Consider the following 13,440-nt stretch of genomic DNA (forward strand, 5'->3'; position numbering starts at 1 on the left):
AATGTCCGAATACTCTGCCAGTCTTCGGAAACTAGTCACACTAACAACTTAGAGATTATTAAAAAAAAAAAAAAAAAAAAAAAAAAAAATTAATAACCTTACGGGGAAAAAAATTGATAATTTAATAATAAAATAATCACACTTTTCATTAACCAATTTTTCAAGCTAAAAAAAATTCTTTTTTCTATTCCCTTTGCATTGCTTTTATTTACGAGTGAATTAAAAAAAAAAAAAAAGTGTGCGGTGTTATTTATTTGAAAAAAAATTATTATTATTATTACAAGCTTGGTGTGAATTTTTTTTTTTCTTGGAAAACGATTTTATTTTGATAAATTTTACAATTTCCAAAGTTATAAATTATAACTTTTAGGGAAAAATGCCATTGAAAATTGAGACCGGTACCTACACGGTTAATCCTGTCATTAAAAAAGAAGGTGGTTCGAAGTTTTCATTATGGAAACATTGGCGACGAAGGTATGGAAAAAATTTCCCAAAAAATCAGTGTTGAAAGAGTTTTTTTTTTCATAGAAAAATAGATGCAAATAATATATAAAGGAAGGCTTGAAATTTCTGTTTTAAAAACGCCGCTTTTATTAGTTAATAACAAAAAAAAAAAAAAATAATTCAGTGTTTTTTTTTTTAAACAATATTTTTTGTGAAGTGGTTTGCCGTTTTTAGAAACAGTGAATGCTTCCGTCTGTTTCAAGGATCAATTGGAGCGTGAATCCTAATTAGGGGATTGAAAACTAATACCATAAAGTTTGAGAAGTCATAAAGAACATCTTGTACGTTTGTAATTTTTTTTTTTAACATTTAAATTTTATATTTCTTACATTTTTTTTGGGTTTTTTTTTTATTTTTTCTATTTTTGCTTATTCTTTTTTTTAAATGTGTAAAATATTTTTTTTGTTTATATAAATACATTTTAAAGCATGTGAATTGTATTTTTTTTAAACTTCACTTCGTCTTTTTGTACATAATTTTTTTTTTTTTTTAGAGAATCATTGCACGAATTTGATGTTAGAGATAGAAATCGAATTTTTAGCATGAATGTAATAATTTATATATATTTAATTATTTAAAAAATACATGCATTTGAAAAAATGTATTTAATTCAAATAATCACTAAAATAAATATTTATTTGAATCGAATAAATTTTTTTTGGAGAAATTTTTTTAAAATTTGAATCCGAAATTTTAATTTGTAATTTCGATGATTCAATAATTTTAAAAGATTTTTTATCATTCATATTTGATTTTAAATTCTGAGAAGATGATTAATTTGAAATTTTATTAATATAATGCAAATTTAATAAACTGAAATTGAATAATTTTTTTTTTTAAATTACTCAATGAATTTTTTTTTCATTCAATGGAGTAATTTAAAAAAAAGTAATTTATTAAATTTATGAAATTGACTTAAAAAATTTAATCATCTCAATTAACTGAATTAAATTTTCAATTAATTTTCTAAATAAATAATTTTTATTTGCTAAAAAATTTTATACTTTTTTTTAAATAAATCAAATTTTTATAATTATATATTTTCAATAAATAAATAATTTATGTTAAAAAATCGTATATTAAAGAAGTAAAAAGGATCATATAAATTAATATTTAAAAAATTGTGAAAGATACTTTAGAGACCTGATTGCAATCGTGTTTTTTTAAAAAAATCTGATTACTGTAGAGTATTGCGCTTAGTCATGTATTTTGATCTTGCAAAAAAAAAAAAAAAAAAAAAAAAATTCTGCAACCATATGTGTTGTGAAGAAAAGATATGCCAAGAGAATGTATTTAATGAGGTTGCATTTCCGACATAATCAGGACGTAAACTCTTATATTACTGTTTATTTATTTACGAATAATGTAAATAAATTGTAATAATAATAAAAAAAAAAAAATCATGTTAAATTTAGACTCGCGATTTCGATAAAAAAAATTATCTATTTTTCTAAATATTTTAATTTTCTTTCACCACAAAATCCGATTACAATCACAATTTTTTATAATTAAATAATTATTTTCACTATTTTTGCAATTTTTTTTGAGATTTTTAATTGAAAATATAATTTCATTAAATAAAAATTAATATTAAATTTTTAAATACCTACAATAAAATGAGAAAAAGGATTCTTAAAAAAAAAAATTTATCAAAATGGTAAAATTTTTTTTTGTTTTTATTAATTGAATTTTTTATTAATTTATTTAATAAAGAGAAGGGAATTTTTTTTTCATATTATGATAAAATATAAAATTTATAAAAAATGAAACTTTTGACAAGAAAAGAAAAATATCAACAGTGTGCAAGTAGAAGACCGTGGATTGGAAGATTGGCGAAGACGAAGAGGTCCTGTACATGGTGAAGTGGCTGGATTAGAAGAAGCTGGAAACGGAAATTTAACAGTGACACTGGTCTCCGATAGTGGAGGTACAGACAGGGCCCCAAGACGAACAAGGCCCCTGTCACTGTCAGTGCAACCATTAAATTATCATCGAGTTGATCCAGAGTTCATTAGCACGACAAAAAATAAACATCCAAATATGACGAGCCAGGAGAGCATCGGCAGTTGTAGCTTGGACGTCGATCAATCAGCCTCCGACCCATCAGGTTGGCAAATCGAGAATTTTTCCTGAAAATTCTAATCCCAATTTTTTTTTTTTTTTTTTTCCTTTCCAAGCTTGTCAAAAAAAAAAAACTAAAAATATTTTACATTTTTGAATAAGTATAAATTTGTTAATTACCAAAAAATAGAATTAAATTTAAAAATTAAGAATAAAAATTCTGAAGAGGAGAGAAATTTTTTTTAATTTTATATACAATGATCTAAATTTGGTATTTGGTGCAATTGTCGTGAAGAAAATTAAGAAAACTGTTATAAATATTAAAATTAATAAATAAATTCTATTTTTTTTTTGTCCTTGAAAAAACAAATACCAATAATTAAAATTTTATTTCTTTTTACAGAAAAAACAGTAGATTCTTTATCGGAGAAAACATTGCACAGTTTTAATTTATCCTTCAACGGTGAGCAAACACCATCAGCTGATAATTTGCGAAACGGAAATAGTGAAAATCAACAGCTTAAACACGCAACTACTAACGGCAAGAGTTCAAATGTTAACAATGGCCATCACTATAATGAAATTGATCAGCTGACAGTAAAGAAACCTAGTTATCTAGGACTTTCTTGCAGTATAAGCGGATATTCTGGAATCACCAGATACGATAGTAAATTGCGAGAAGGTTTCCGTTCAAGGGATAGTAGTCCTGGAGCAAGATTAATTACTAGAGAAGCTAGTCCTGTTGGATTTAGGTAATTAATTTTTTTTTTAAATTATCTGTTAAATTAATTTAAAATATTTTTTTTTAAATTTTACAGATCTAACGAGAATTTGAATATACCATCAAATAAAGGTTTCCCATCGAAAAGTCAATCGATTTCACCTTTAGCAATGGATCGTCAAAATGGATTTACAAATGGAACAAAGAATAATGGTAAAATTGAAAAATATCACGATAATAAAAGCTCAATAAATTGTGAAGGATATTCAGAAGTTGATAAGGGAATTTCATTAAATTCAACATATTCGGAAATTAGTCCCATACGTAATAATGTAACAACGAAACGAAGTCCCGGAAGCATTCACGTTGCTTCTTATAATCAACAAAATATTTCCTATTCTTCTTCATCGCCAAAGTCAACTACCGTTCATGGTATGTAAATTTAAAAAATAAATTTAGAAAAATTACTAAAAAAATAATTATACTTTTTTTACAGTAACGAATACCTCGTTTAGTGAAACAAGCTTAATCAATGGATCGTCACAAAATTTTGACAATCACTTATTGAATAGTTCATCGAGTAGTGAAAAATCATTTATTGAACAACGGGTGGAACGTCTTTACGGTCCAGGTGCACTTGCTCAGGGTTTCTTCTTTAAACGCAGCTCATTTAATAAATCGAATACAAGCGATTCAAGTTTTAATAATAAATCTATTAATCACGATAATAATACTTCTATAGATAATTCAAATACAGAAGAGTCCCTGCCTGTTCTGAAACGTTTGCCGTCGGAATTTCGTGCTCAACTTCCAGCTGTTCATACCCGAAAGCCAACCGATGGCTCTGAACAAATAACAAAATCATTACAGAGGTAATCAAATTATTTATTCAATATTTTCAATATTCCATTAAATAAAATTAAAAACATTATCTTATCTATTAATTAGTAGTTTATCTCTTAATTAATTTGTTCTTTTTATTAATTTATCTTACTAATTAATCTATTAATTTATGTATCTTTTCTTTTTTATTGTTAATGCAGCTTTATAATGATTAATTTTGTTTCACGGACACAGGTTATCAGTGGCCACTGTAAAAAACGAAGCCAAAGAAAAGAGTCCAGTATCAGAGGAGGTTGAGAAAAAGGATTTGAAAAACAATTCCCTTCAACTTAGTTCGAGTACCACAAGTATAACGGATCAGCAACCGGCTGCACCGCAAGTAGTGCTGCCCGTTCTTGATTCAAGTAATTCAAAGCAAGATATAGAAGAAGAAAAAGAACAAGGAAAAAAAGAAGAAAAAGAAGAAGTGATAGAAATTGAAAAAGCAGTCATTGAAAAAAATGGACACTATTTCATGAAGGTAATTTAGAAAATAAATTCAAATTTCCACAAATAAAAACTTTTTTTGCTAACAATTGAAATCAATTTCTCACAGTTGCTAAAAGAAGAAAGGGATAAGCTTATTTTATTGGCCGAATCAGCTGAGAATGAACTTTCCAATGTTGATCCTTCAATTTTACCCGAGGAAGCAGCTGGAAAATTACGATCGGCCTCTGGAAAAGCTCGACTTTTGGCTTCTCAAAAAATGCAACAATTCGAGGGATTGTGTCACAAGAATATTGTAATAAAAATTCTTTTTAAAATTATTCCATTTTTATGATTTAAATCTTATAAATCTGTTTTTTTTTTCAGAATAAAGTAGAAGGCGAAGAATTTCCAACGAAGAATGAAGATTTAGAAGGATTCTGGGATATGTTAATGTTGCAGGTTATTCAAGTGAATGAACTTTTTCAACAAATTGAACGTTCAAAAAAATCACAATGGCAAGAGGTATGTCAAGAAAATTTTACTTCTAAATCCCCGTCAAAATTACGAAAGAATACAAAAATTTTCAACTCCCTCAAAGGGAGAATACAATTTTCAAAATTATTAAAAAAAGAATATAACAACAACGATTCTCAAAAACAATTAGATCTTGCCGTAGGATTAAATGAAAAATTCAATCAAGAAATCAAAGAAAATTTTGAATCGAAATTAAAAAAAAATACATTTCTAAATAAAAAAAAATCTGAAACATTTGAAAATGATTGTTTAGGTGAAAAATTATGTGATTCCAATTTATTGAGACTTACGCCAGAAGGTAAAAATTTATTTCACTCGGAATCAATAAAACAGGATATTTTTGATGAAACTGAATTTAATTGTTCTGAGGCGCGAAGTGTTTTATCGCAAATGGAAAATAATTATAATTTAAAAATGCTTAGTACCAAGAAACGTGAAAATCAACATTTACTCAATAACAAAAATTTTCCCAACGAACCAATAAATTCGCGGAAATGTTTTTCAAATAATAAATTTAGTTCTGTCAATACGGAAAATAGTAAAAATAAAAGCAGTGTAAACAGTTCTTTCGAAGAAAAATCAATAGGAGATTCAATTCTCGAAGGGAAAAAAAGTTATGAAAAATATATTAATGATAAACCATCATTTAGATCTCGATCACTTGAATCAAGACGAAAATCAAAACTCAATGTTACTTTTGCTGATGAAACAGCATTTGATATTATCAGTTATAAAGAAAATTCTCTCTCAGATGATGATGATGGTGAAAATGAATTAACTGATTCTTCAACATTAGAAGATTCTGAATATCAACAATATATTTCATCGAAAAATTTTGAAAATAATTATATTCTCCCTGAGTCTGATGATCGTCAATATTTTTCATTAGCCAATTCTGATAATCATGAGGAATTAATGAAAAATAATAATAATTTAAATAGAAGTCAATCTGTCTATCGTTTACAAAATATTGATCTTTATTCGCCAATTCTCGAATTATCGGAAAATGAAAGTGACGTCAATTTAAAATCAAATGTTCCAATTTCCGCTACATCAATACAACCGAAAGCAATCGCATTTACAATTCCAATGACGAAAAATCAAATAAATGAGAATTTCGTCGAAAGGCAAAAGACGCGAAAAAATACAACAAAAATCAAAGAATCAGAGAAAATAAGTCAAAACGAAGGTGAGGAAAAAAATTTAAGTGTCAAGAATTTAAAAATTGAAAAAAATTCTCCAAAAGTTAAAAGAGATAAGAGTCCAAATTTAAGACCATCTTCCTCACATGGAAAAAAAGAAATTCAAATTAACGATTCTAATAATTCCAAATCGGTAAATAAAAAAAATAAAACTGAATTTTTTACTTCAAATAATGAAAAAAAATCAGACGATCAGTGTTTAGGGAAAAAAATCGAAAAACAAGAATCAAGACCATCTTCCGTGTCTTCGAGAAAAAGTCAAGAAACAGGCGCTACAAAAAGAATTTCAAAATCTTTGGAAAGAAATAACAAGAAAGATAAAATACCACAAAAATCGACAAAAGTGACTCCAATTTTACCAAAAAAACCAATAGATTCTCTAAAAAGTCTAAATAGTAATGAAACCGTAATAATAAACAACCAAAATACAAATGAAAAATCTGTATCTAATTTTATTGCAAACGCTGAGCAAAATAGTACAGAAAAAATAGACAATAAAGAAGAAATAAAAAATACCAATAACGATTTAAAATTTAAAAAATCATTTTTTAATTCTCGAAAAACAAAATCAGAAGACACAACAACAATAAATAATAATTCCCGATCTGAATCACTCGATAGAAAAAAGAATTCCCTAAAAAAACGTGTAATCGATTCATTAAGTAAATTAAAATCAAAATCATTTGTCGCGAATAGTGATGGAGCAACTCAAAATTTAAAAATAAAAAAAATAGATAAAAATTTAAAAATTACAAAAATTGATGAGAAAATATCAGTGGAAAATAACAATAATAATAATAATAGTTCAATTGTAACAAATATTTGGCCTAAAGGAGAAAATGTAAAAAATCGTATAATTAATCAAAATAACAAACGGTCGAGAGTGTGCTCAAAAAGTGTATCACAGTCAATTTTACAGACACCAAATATTTCCAATTTTCCGCGATATTCAAAAGAAGCACAACGTTTATTAATTAAAAAATATACTAAACCTATAAATCTTCCAAATGCAAGTAAATTTGAAAAACTCAAAAAATTCAATAATACAAAAAAACGAGAAGATTCCAAAGAAATAAAAATTACACCTGATTTTTTTAATCAAAAAGAAAATAAACAAATAGTGAAAGTTGAAAAATCAAAAAATTCGAATTTTATTGATAATTGTTTTAAATCAATTGTTAATGAAAATAATGGAGATTGTGATTATTTTAAAAATGAAAATGAAAATAAAAATTTGCAAATCTCAACATTTCCATTGGAAAATTCAAAATTTTCCGATATCAATCATTCAAGATCACCAAATTCAATATCATTGGCTAGTTATTGTGATTCTGAAACAAGTATAACAAGAATGGTACTTGAAACATCAAGAATTATACAATCAAATTCAACAGTTGAAGAACAACATTTTTTTGCAAATGTCCTTAAAAGAACAAATGAAGAATGTTCATTATTAAAATTCGATAGATGTCAATCGTCAAATAGAGAAAATACAATGATTGCAATACGTCGCGATGGAAATTATGGTTTAATGAAATTTTCACCAAAACAAATTCAATCGAAAATTGAAAGTTTAAATTATAATAGGAGAATTAATGTACGATATGCTTGTGATTTTTTGAAATCAAACAGAACTTTATGTCGTCTTTCATTGTATCTTTATATTTACGGGATGCTTAGTATCATTTTGATATTTTTTAAAGTAAATCCATGTAAATATTGCTTTTTGGGAAGCGGTTTTTTTTGATAATTTTGTAATCATTTTTTTATTTTTTATATTTTATATTGTGATTTTTTTAAAAATTTCTATTCTCTTTTTATATTGTGATTTTTTATATCGATATTTAAAAGTATTTAATATAAATATATTTTTTAAAAAGAAATTTAAGGTATGTACATATTTTTTTTATGGTTGATTAGATTCATTGGTTCATCTTTTGAGGACAAAATTTACTATTTAAATATTTCTCGTATTAATTAATTGTTTTTGGATAATGGATTTTTAAAATTAAATATTCTTTAAAAAATTCTTAAAAAATGGTTAATTTTTTCTTTAATTACATATATGATTTTTTAAAAATATTTTTATGAATAATAAATTATCTTTTTACAAACAGATTGATTTATAGAAAATTTCAATTTTTGCAAATATTTCTATTACGAAGAATTAATTTTTCTCCTCGTTAATCTTTATAATTATTTATTTTTTATTTATGTATGAAAAGCCAAATTTTTCGAAGCATTAATAAGCAAATGAAGAAATGACAATGAGAAACGAAAGAATTGAATATTTTGGAAAAGAAGACAACGAATTAACAAATAAGTTATTTTTTCTTATATTTTCGAAAAAAAATAATTCTCTTTGTAAATTATGAACATATTTTTTAAACAATGAAATTTAATTTTTTTTTCTTTGATTTTAGATTGTACCCGAAAAAAGGTTGATTACTGGCACACCGTTAAATGGAAGTACGCCTAAACGACGTATGACTCCTGCGCCAAAAATGAAAGCCACACCGGCGAGTGAAGCAAATAAAAAAGCTCGTGAAGCAAGAGAACAATCTCGACGACAAATGATCGAGGACAGAAGACGAGCAATGAAATCAATGAATAAAAATGAAAATAATTCTGTCGAGATTTTTATTCCCGAGACGTAACGGTAAATTTCATTTTTAACAAATAGTTTCTTTTTATGATTATTAAAAAAGAAAATTAAAAAAGACGCTTGAAAAATATATTTATAAAAAAAATCAATAGAATTTTGAATGACGAATTAATTACTATTAATTAATTACACTCGTCATTCTGCTGAGAATGTTAAATAAAAAAAAGTAGGGGGAAAAAATTCTAAAATTCAAATAACAATAGAACAATTAAAATATTTCGAATTTTCAGCGATTGTTAAAAGAACGATTTTACGCTTGTTTTTATTTAACATTTTTAGCTAACTCACGAACATTTTTTTTTTTTTTCGATGATATGATTAGATTGAGAAACTTGTAAATATTATGTGGAATCGTTTTTGATCAATTTATTTATCATTTATAAATTTATTTTATAATATTAACTTTATTTGCTTATTGCTGGAAAAAAAGGAGAAAATTTAAGCAAAAAACTTGGACTGAAATTGAAGCGAATTTAAATTATTATGTCAATGTAAATATTGTTGATAATCACATTAGCCGTTTTTATGTCATGCATCAAGCATAATAATGACGATTCACGTGAAAAAAAACACAATTTTTAATTATATTTTGTATTGTCAAATATTTCTATTTTTTTAAAAACAAAGAACATGAAAATAGTTCTTGAACAATTTTTTTTTTTCTATTTAAATCATTCAATATTTCATGAATTGTTTTGTAATTTACAAAAAATTTTGTATTTATAATACAAATGTCAGTCTTTAAAAAATGTTTATTTATTATTTGTTTCAAATGTCATTTGTATTGTCACATGGAATTTTGATTTTTTACGCACATAATATGAAAAAAAATCATCTTTTTAGATATAAAGTGTAAAAAAAAATAGAAAAGCAAATGTTATTTACTAATAAATTCTTTATCTAATTTTAACAGTTTTTACATTAATTTTCAAATATAATTTAAACTGCTGCGTTAAATTGAAAAAAATAAAATTGAATATTTTTTTCAATGATATTCTGCAGTTTTTTTTTTATTTTAATAAAATTGATTCAGTTATTTTTTTTCATTCATAAATTAAAAAAAAACAAAATCGAATGAGATTTTTACTGTTAATTGCACAATATGACGTTTTTAATGAATTTTATCAACCAAAAAATAACACTGGCTTAATACTCATTTACATAAATATTGTAAATTCGATTAGGTATTTATATATATAGAAAAGATCACAATCTCTAATTAACCCTCTAAATATATTCTTTCAGGAAAAATAATTAATAAAATTTTCTCTATTTGCCGTAGAAAATAAAATGCAAATTCATTTTTTATCAACTAATAAACTGATAATTAAAAAATTTAATTTTAAAATTAGTTTATTGTTAATTAGTTAACAAATGTAAATTATTATCAATTTGTTAATTAACTAATGAATTATATTAATTCGTTTTAATGAAACGTTAATTAAGTGATAATTTTTTTATTAAAAATTAAATTAAATTTAAATTGTCAATTTAATGATAATAATGAGATTATTAATTGGTTTAATGGAGATTGTAAGATCGAGAGATGTAATTATTTGTATAAACTAATAATCGTGTAAGCTTAAAGATAAATTATATATCTGCGAGTGATATAGATATTATTATTTTAGCCTTTTATTTACGTCTAAATCTTCTAGTGCCTATTATTCCATTATAAGTAGTAATTTATATTGAGAAATATCTTTCATGTGTATAACATTTTTTTTTCTTTGGTTTTATTGCCTATTTAAAAAAAAAAATGTACGCACATGTAATTGCTTTTTTTTCATGTTTCCACAATTTATGGATTCACTTTTAGTAAAATCACATTATACGCTTATATAAGGTTGTAACTTTATATATAATATATCTATTTCATTAATTATAATCAACGTTTTACGAATTACAGTAATGTATTTTTTGTCGCAACTCGTTAAAACGAGTGCGACAACATTTAGTTTCTAATTATTAATATAAAAATTGTTATAAAGAATCTAAAAAAAATTTTTTTTTATATATTAACGAGAATATTAATTTTTGCTGTAATTATTATTATTATTATTATATATCAAAATTCCCTGGGAATTTTATTTTAAAATTGTATGTTTTCTAATGAGAATTAAATATATACCAAATTTTAATAATTCAATGCAAGTATAGTAATAAACCTATAACCAATAATAATTATTTAAGTATAATAATACATTTTTATAAATAATTTTATTATTTAATAATAATTTTAATTGTTTTGATTTTTAACAGAAATTTATGTAATTAATTTATTTTAACTCTTGTTGCCTTCACAAAGTAATTACAGAAAATGGTTTTACTTTTAAAAATCTAGAACAAATCAACATTTTATGGATGAGTTTATAAATAATTGAAAACATTATTTTGTCAGTCCTTATTTATGGTAAGAATTTGAATTCTTTTTTTTATTCTTTTTGTCTAATTTTCTTAATTTATTTGAAAATAATTTTTTTTTTCAGGTTATTGTGATGGTTTTCGTGAAATTTTGTTATTCGTAATAAGTTATTATATTTAGAGGTATGCATAATTTATTACTAAAAAAATATTTTTAATGATATAAAGAGAAAACAATTTTTTGAAATCTTAAAAAAAAAAATCTTACACAATAAATGAAAAGATTATAATTTTTTTTAAAGACATCATCTTTATTTTATCAGAAATAAAAATTAGTATTTACATATATACTCGGAATAAATTGTTAGCGCTTTGAAAATGTACATTTTTAGCGGAAATAAATATTTTGTGCGCTTTAATAGATTTTTATAATATTTTAATAGAATAAAAGCATCACAATGATGCTTAGTCGAATATTTTGCACGATTTATATTTCTATTTATATTTTATATATCTCTTTTCAACAATAAAATAGTCAAATATTTTATTTAATTTTTTCAAATTATATGTATATTCTATTTACGGGTAAATTTTATAGTTCTTTAAATTTTTTTTAATTTAAATTAGTTAAAAATGTTTCTTTTTTTATAAATAATATTTGGCAACTCGAGTTCATAAATTGTAGAATACATTTGGAAAACTGATTTTTTGTTCAGGATATGCTTAGATAGTTTCTTTAAATATTTGAATTTTTTTTTTCTAAAACAATTTATTTACTTAAGATAAAATTGTTTGAATATTTGTTATAAATTGGCAAATAATTAATTTATTCATAAAGTCAATTTTATATTAAAATTAGCTATTCTAGTAAAATTAAAATTTATAGCTAATTTTTTTAGATCTCTTTTTTTTGCACTAAAATTAAAAAGACACATTTTAGGCAAATCTTATTTTTTTTTAACGTCAAAAGCATAAAATTTTTATCGATTGTTCCCTATATAATGATAAAATGAAAAATACTATAAAATATGACATTGACAAGAAAAACAACCAGATGATCTATAAGTTGTTGCATCAGACTGACTTGTTTCTATTGATTCCAGATTTAAAGAATCCTCGCTACCTTCACTTAATACTTCAATACTAAATGGATCAGTAAGATCCTTAAGAATTTTATTTCCAATTTTTGTCCTCGACATGGGAATCAATGCCATTTCTTCTTCACTGAAAAAAAAAAATAATAATTTCAATTTTTTCATCAAATTAAAGAAAATGAAAATTATAATTCTACCTTCCACTATCACTGTTACATAATTCAACGAGGGGAAGATTTTTTTTCTTCTGAGGAATTGGTATCCTTTGAATGGGAATTATTCCAATTCCAGGACTCACATTACAATCATCATTATTGGCAAGTTTCATATATTCTGAATTTTTTTGAATTCTTTTCGCTTGCTCGATACGTGCCTCTAAAAAAAACAAATTAAATTTGAAAAACTTAATATTAATTTAAAAATAAAAATTTTCAAAATAAAAAAAAATTTGCTGTAATAATTACAGAATTTTTAAGAAAAAGTAAATTTTCAAAAAATGTACTTAAGATTTAATTGATAATTAATCACTTTGCAATTTAATAGTAAAAAAAATATTTACCAAGTTTTCTTTGTAAATGTTTTGTCGTCGTTGTGCGTCGATTCGTTATTGAATTACTGCTACTACTGCTATCACTGCCCTATAAAAATATAATTATCCGTTTTTTTTTTTCTCTCACAAAGTCAATAATAAATTTTTTCAATAAAAATTTTTTTACCGCAAATAAAGTTTCGTCTTCAATATTAACATTATTCTTTGGATCACTATCTATTCCACTGTCTTCAGTCATTTTAAAAAATTTTTTCACAAAAATATTTATTGTATTTTATATTTTCTCGTGATTTTTGAAAATAAAATTTATTGCTTCAAAAAAATATTGCTTATAAACTGCAAAAAAAAAAAAACATTTTTCTGACATTTAACATGAAAATCCGAGACACTTGTCTCGTTTCGTCTCTAATATAATATTGATTTTCTTTTAAGCA

The 13,440-nt window shown here is 23.9% G+C and overlaps 2 protein-coding genes across 3 annotated transcripts; one reads left to right on the top strand and one right to left on the bottom strand.

The window, feature by feature from the left end:
* Positions 1-376: 376 nt before the first annotated feature.
* LOC127283238 (exonuclease 1-like) lies at positions 377-9,908 on the top strand. 2 transcript variants are annotated; one of them, XM_051307966.1, is made up of 9 exons: positions 377-474; positions 2,304-2,611; positions 2,969-3,317; positions 3,384-3,718; positions 3,783-4,158; positions 4,364-4,649; positions 4,725-4,910; positions 4,982-5,119; positions 8,757-9,908. In XM_051307966.1, the coding sequence occupies exons 1-9, from the start codon at positions 377-379 to the stop codon at positions 8,988-8,990; spliced, it is 2,310 nt and encodes a 769-aa protein (XP_051163923.1). In that variant the 3' UTR covers positions 8,991-9,908. The 2 variants fall into 2 exon arrangements, with proteins under 2 accessions (XP_051163923.1, XP_051163924.1); XM_051307967.1 differs by lacking the exon at positions 377-474 and adding an exon at positions 702-785.
* Positions 9,909-11,713: 1,805 nt separating this feature from the next.
* On the bottom strand, positions 11,714-13,412 carry LOC127283520 (uncharacterized). The gene is made up of 4 exons (XM_051308472.1): positions 13,173-13,412; positions 13,016-13,094; positions 12,654-12,831; positions 11,714-12,586 (listed from the first exon to the last, which is right to left on the bottom strand). The coding sequence occupies exons 1-4, from the start codon at positions 13,242-13,244 to the stop codon at positions 12,382-12,384; spliced, it is 534 nt and encodes a 177-aa protein (XP_051164429.1). The 5' UTR covers positions 13,245-13,412; the 3' UTR covers positions 11,714-12,381.
* Positions 13,413-13,440: the final 28 nt, after the last annotated feature.

This window comes from Leptopilina boulardi, unplaced genomic scaffold (assembly GCF_019393585.1).
Source record: "Leptopilina boulardi isolate dan_hultmark-lab unplaced genomic scaffold, ZJU_Lbou_2.1 LbouV2_31, whole genome shotgun sequence".
NCBI classification, from domain to species: Eukaryota; Metazoa; Arthropoda; class Insecta; order Hymenoptera; family Figitidae; genus Leptopilina; species Leptopilina boulardi.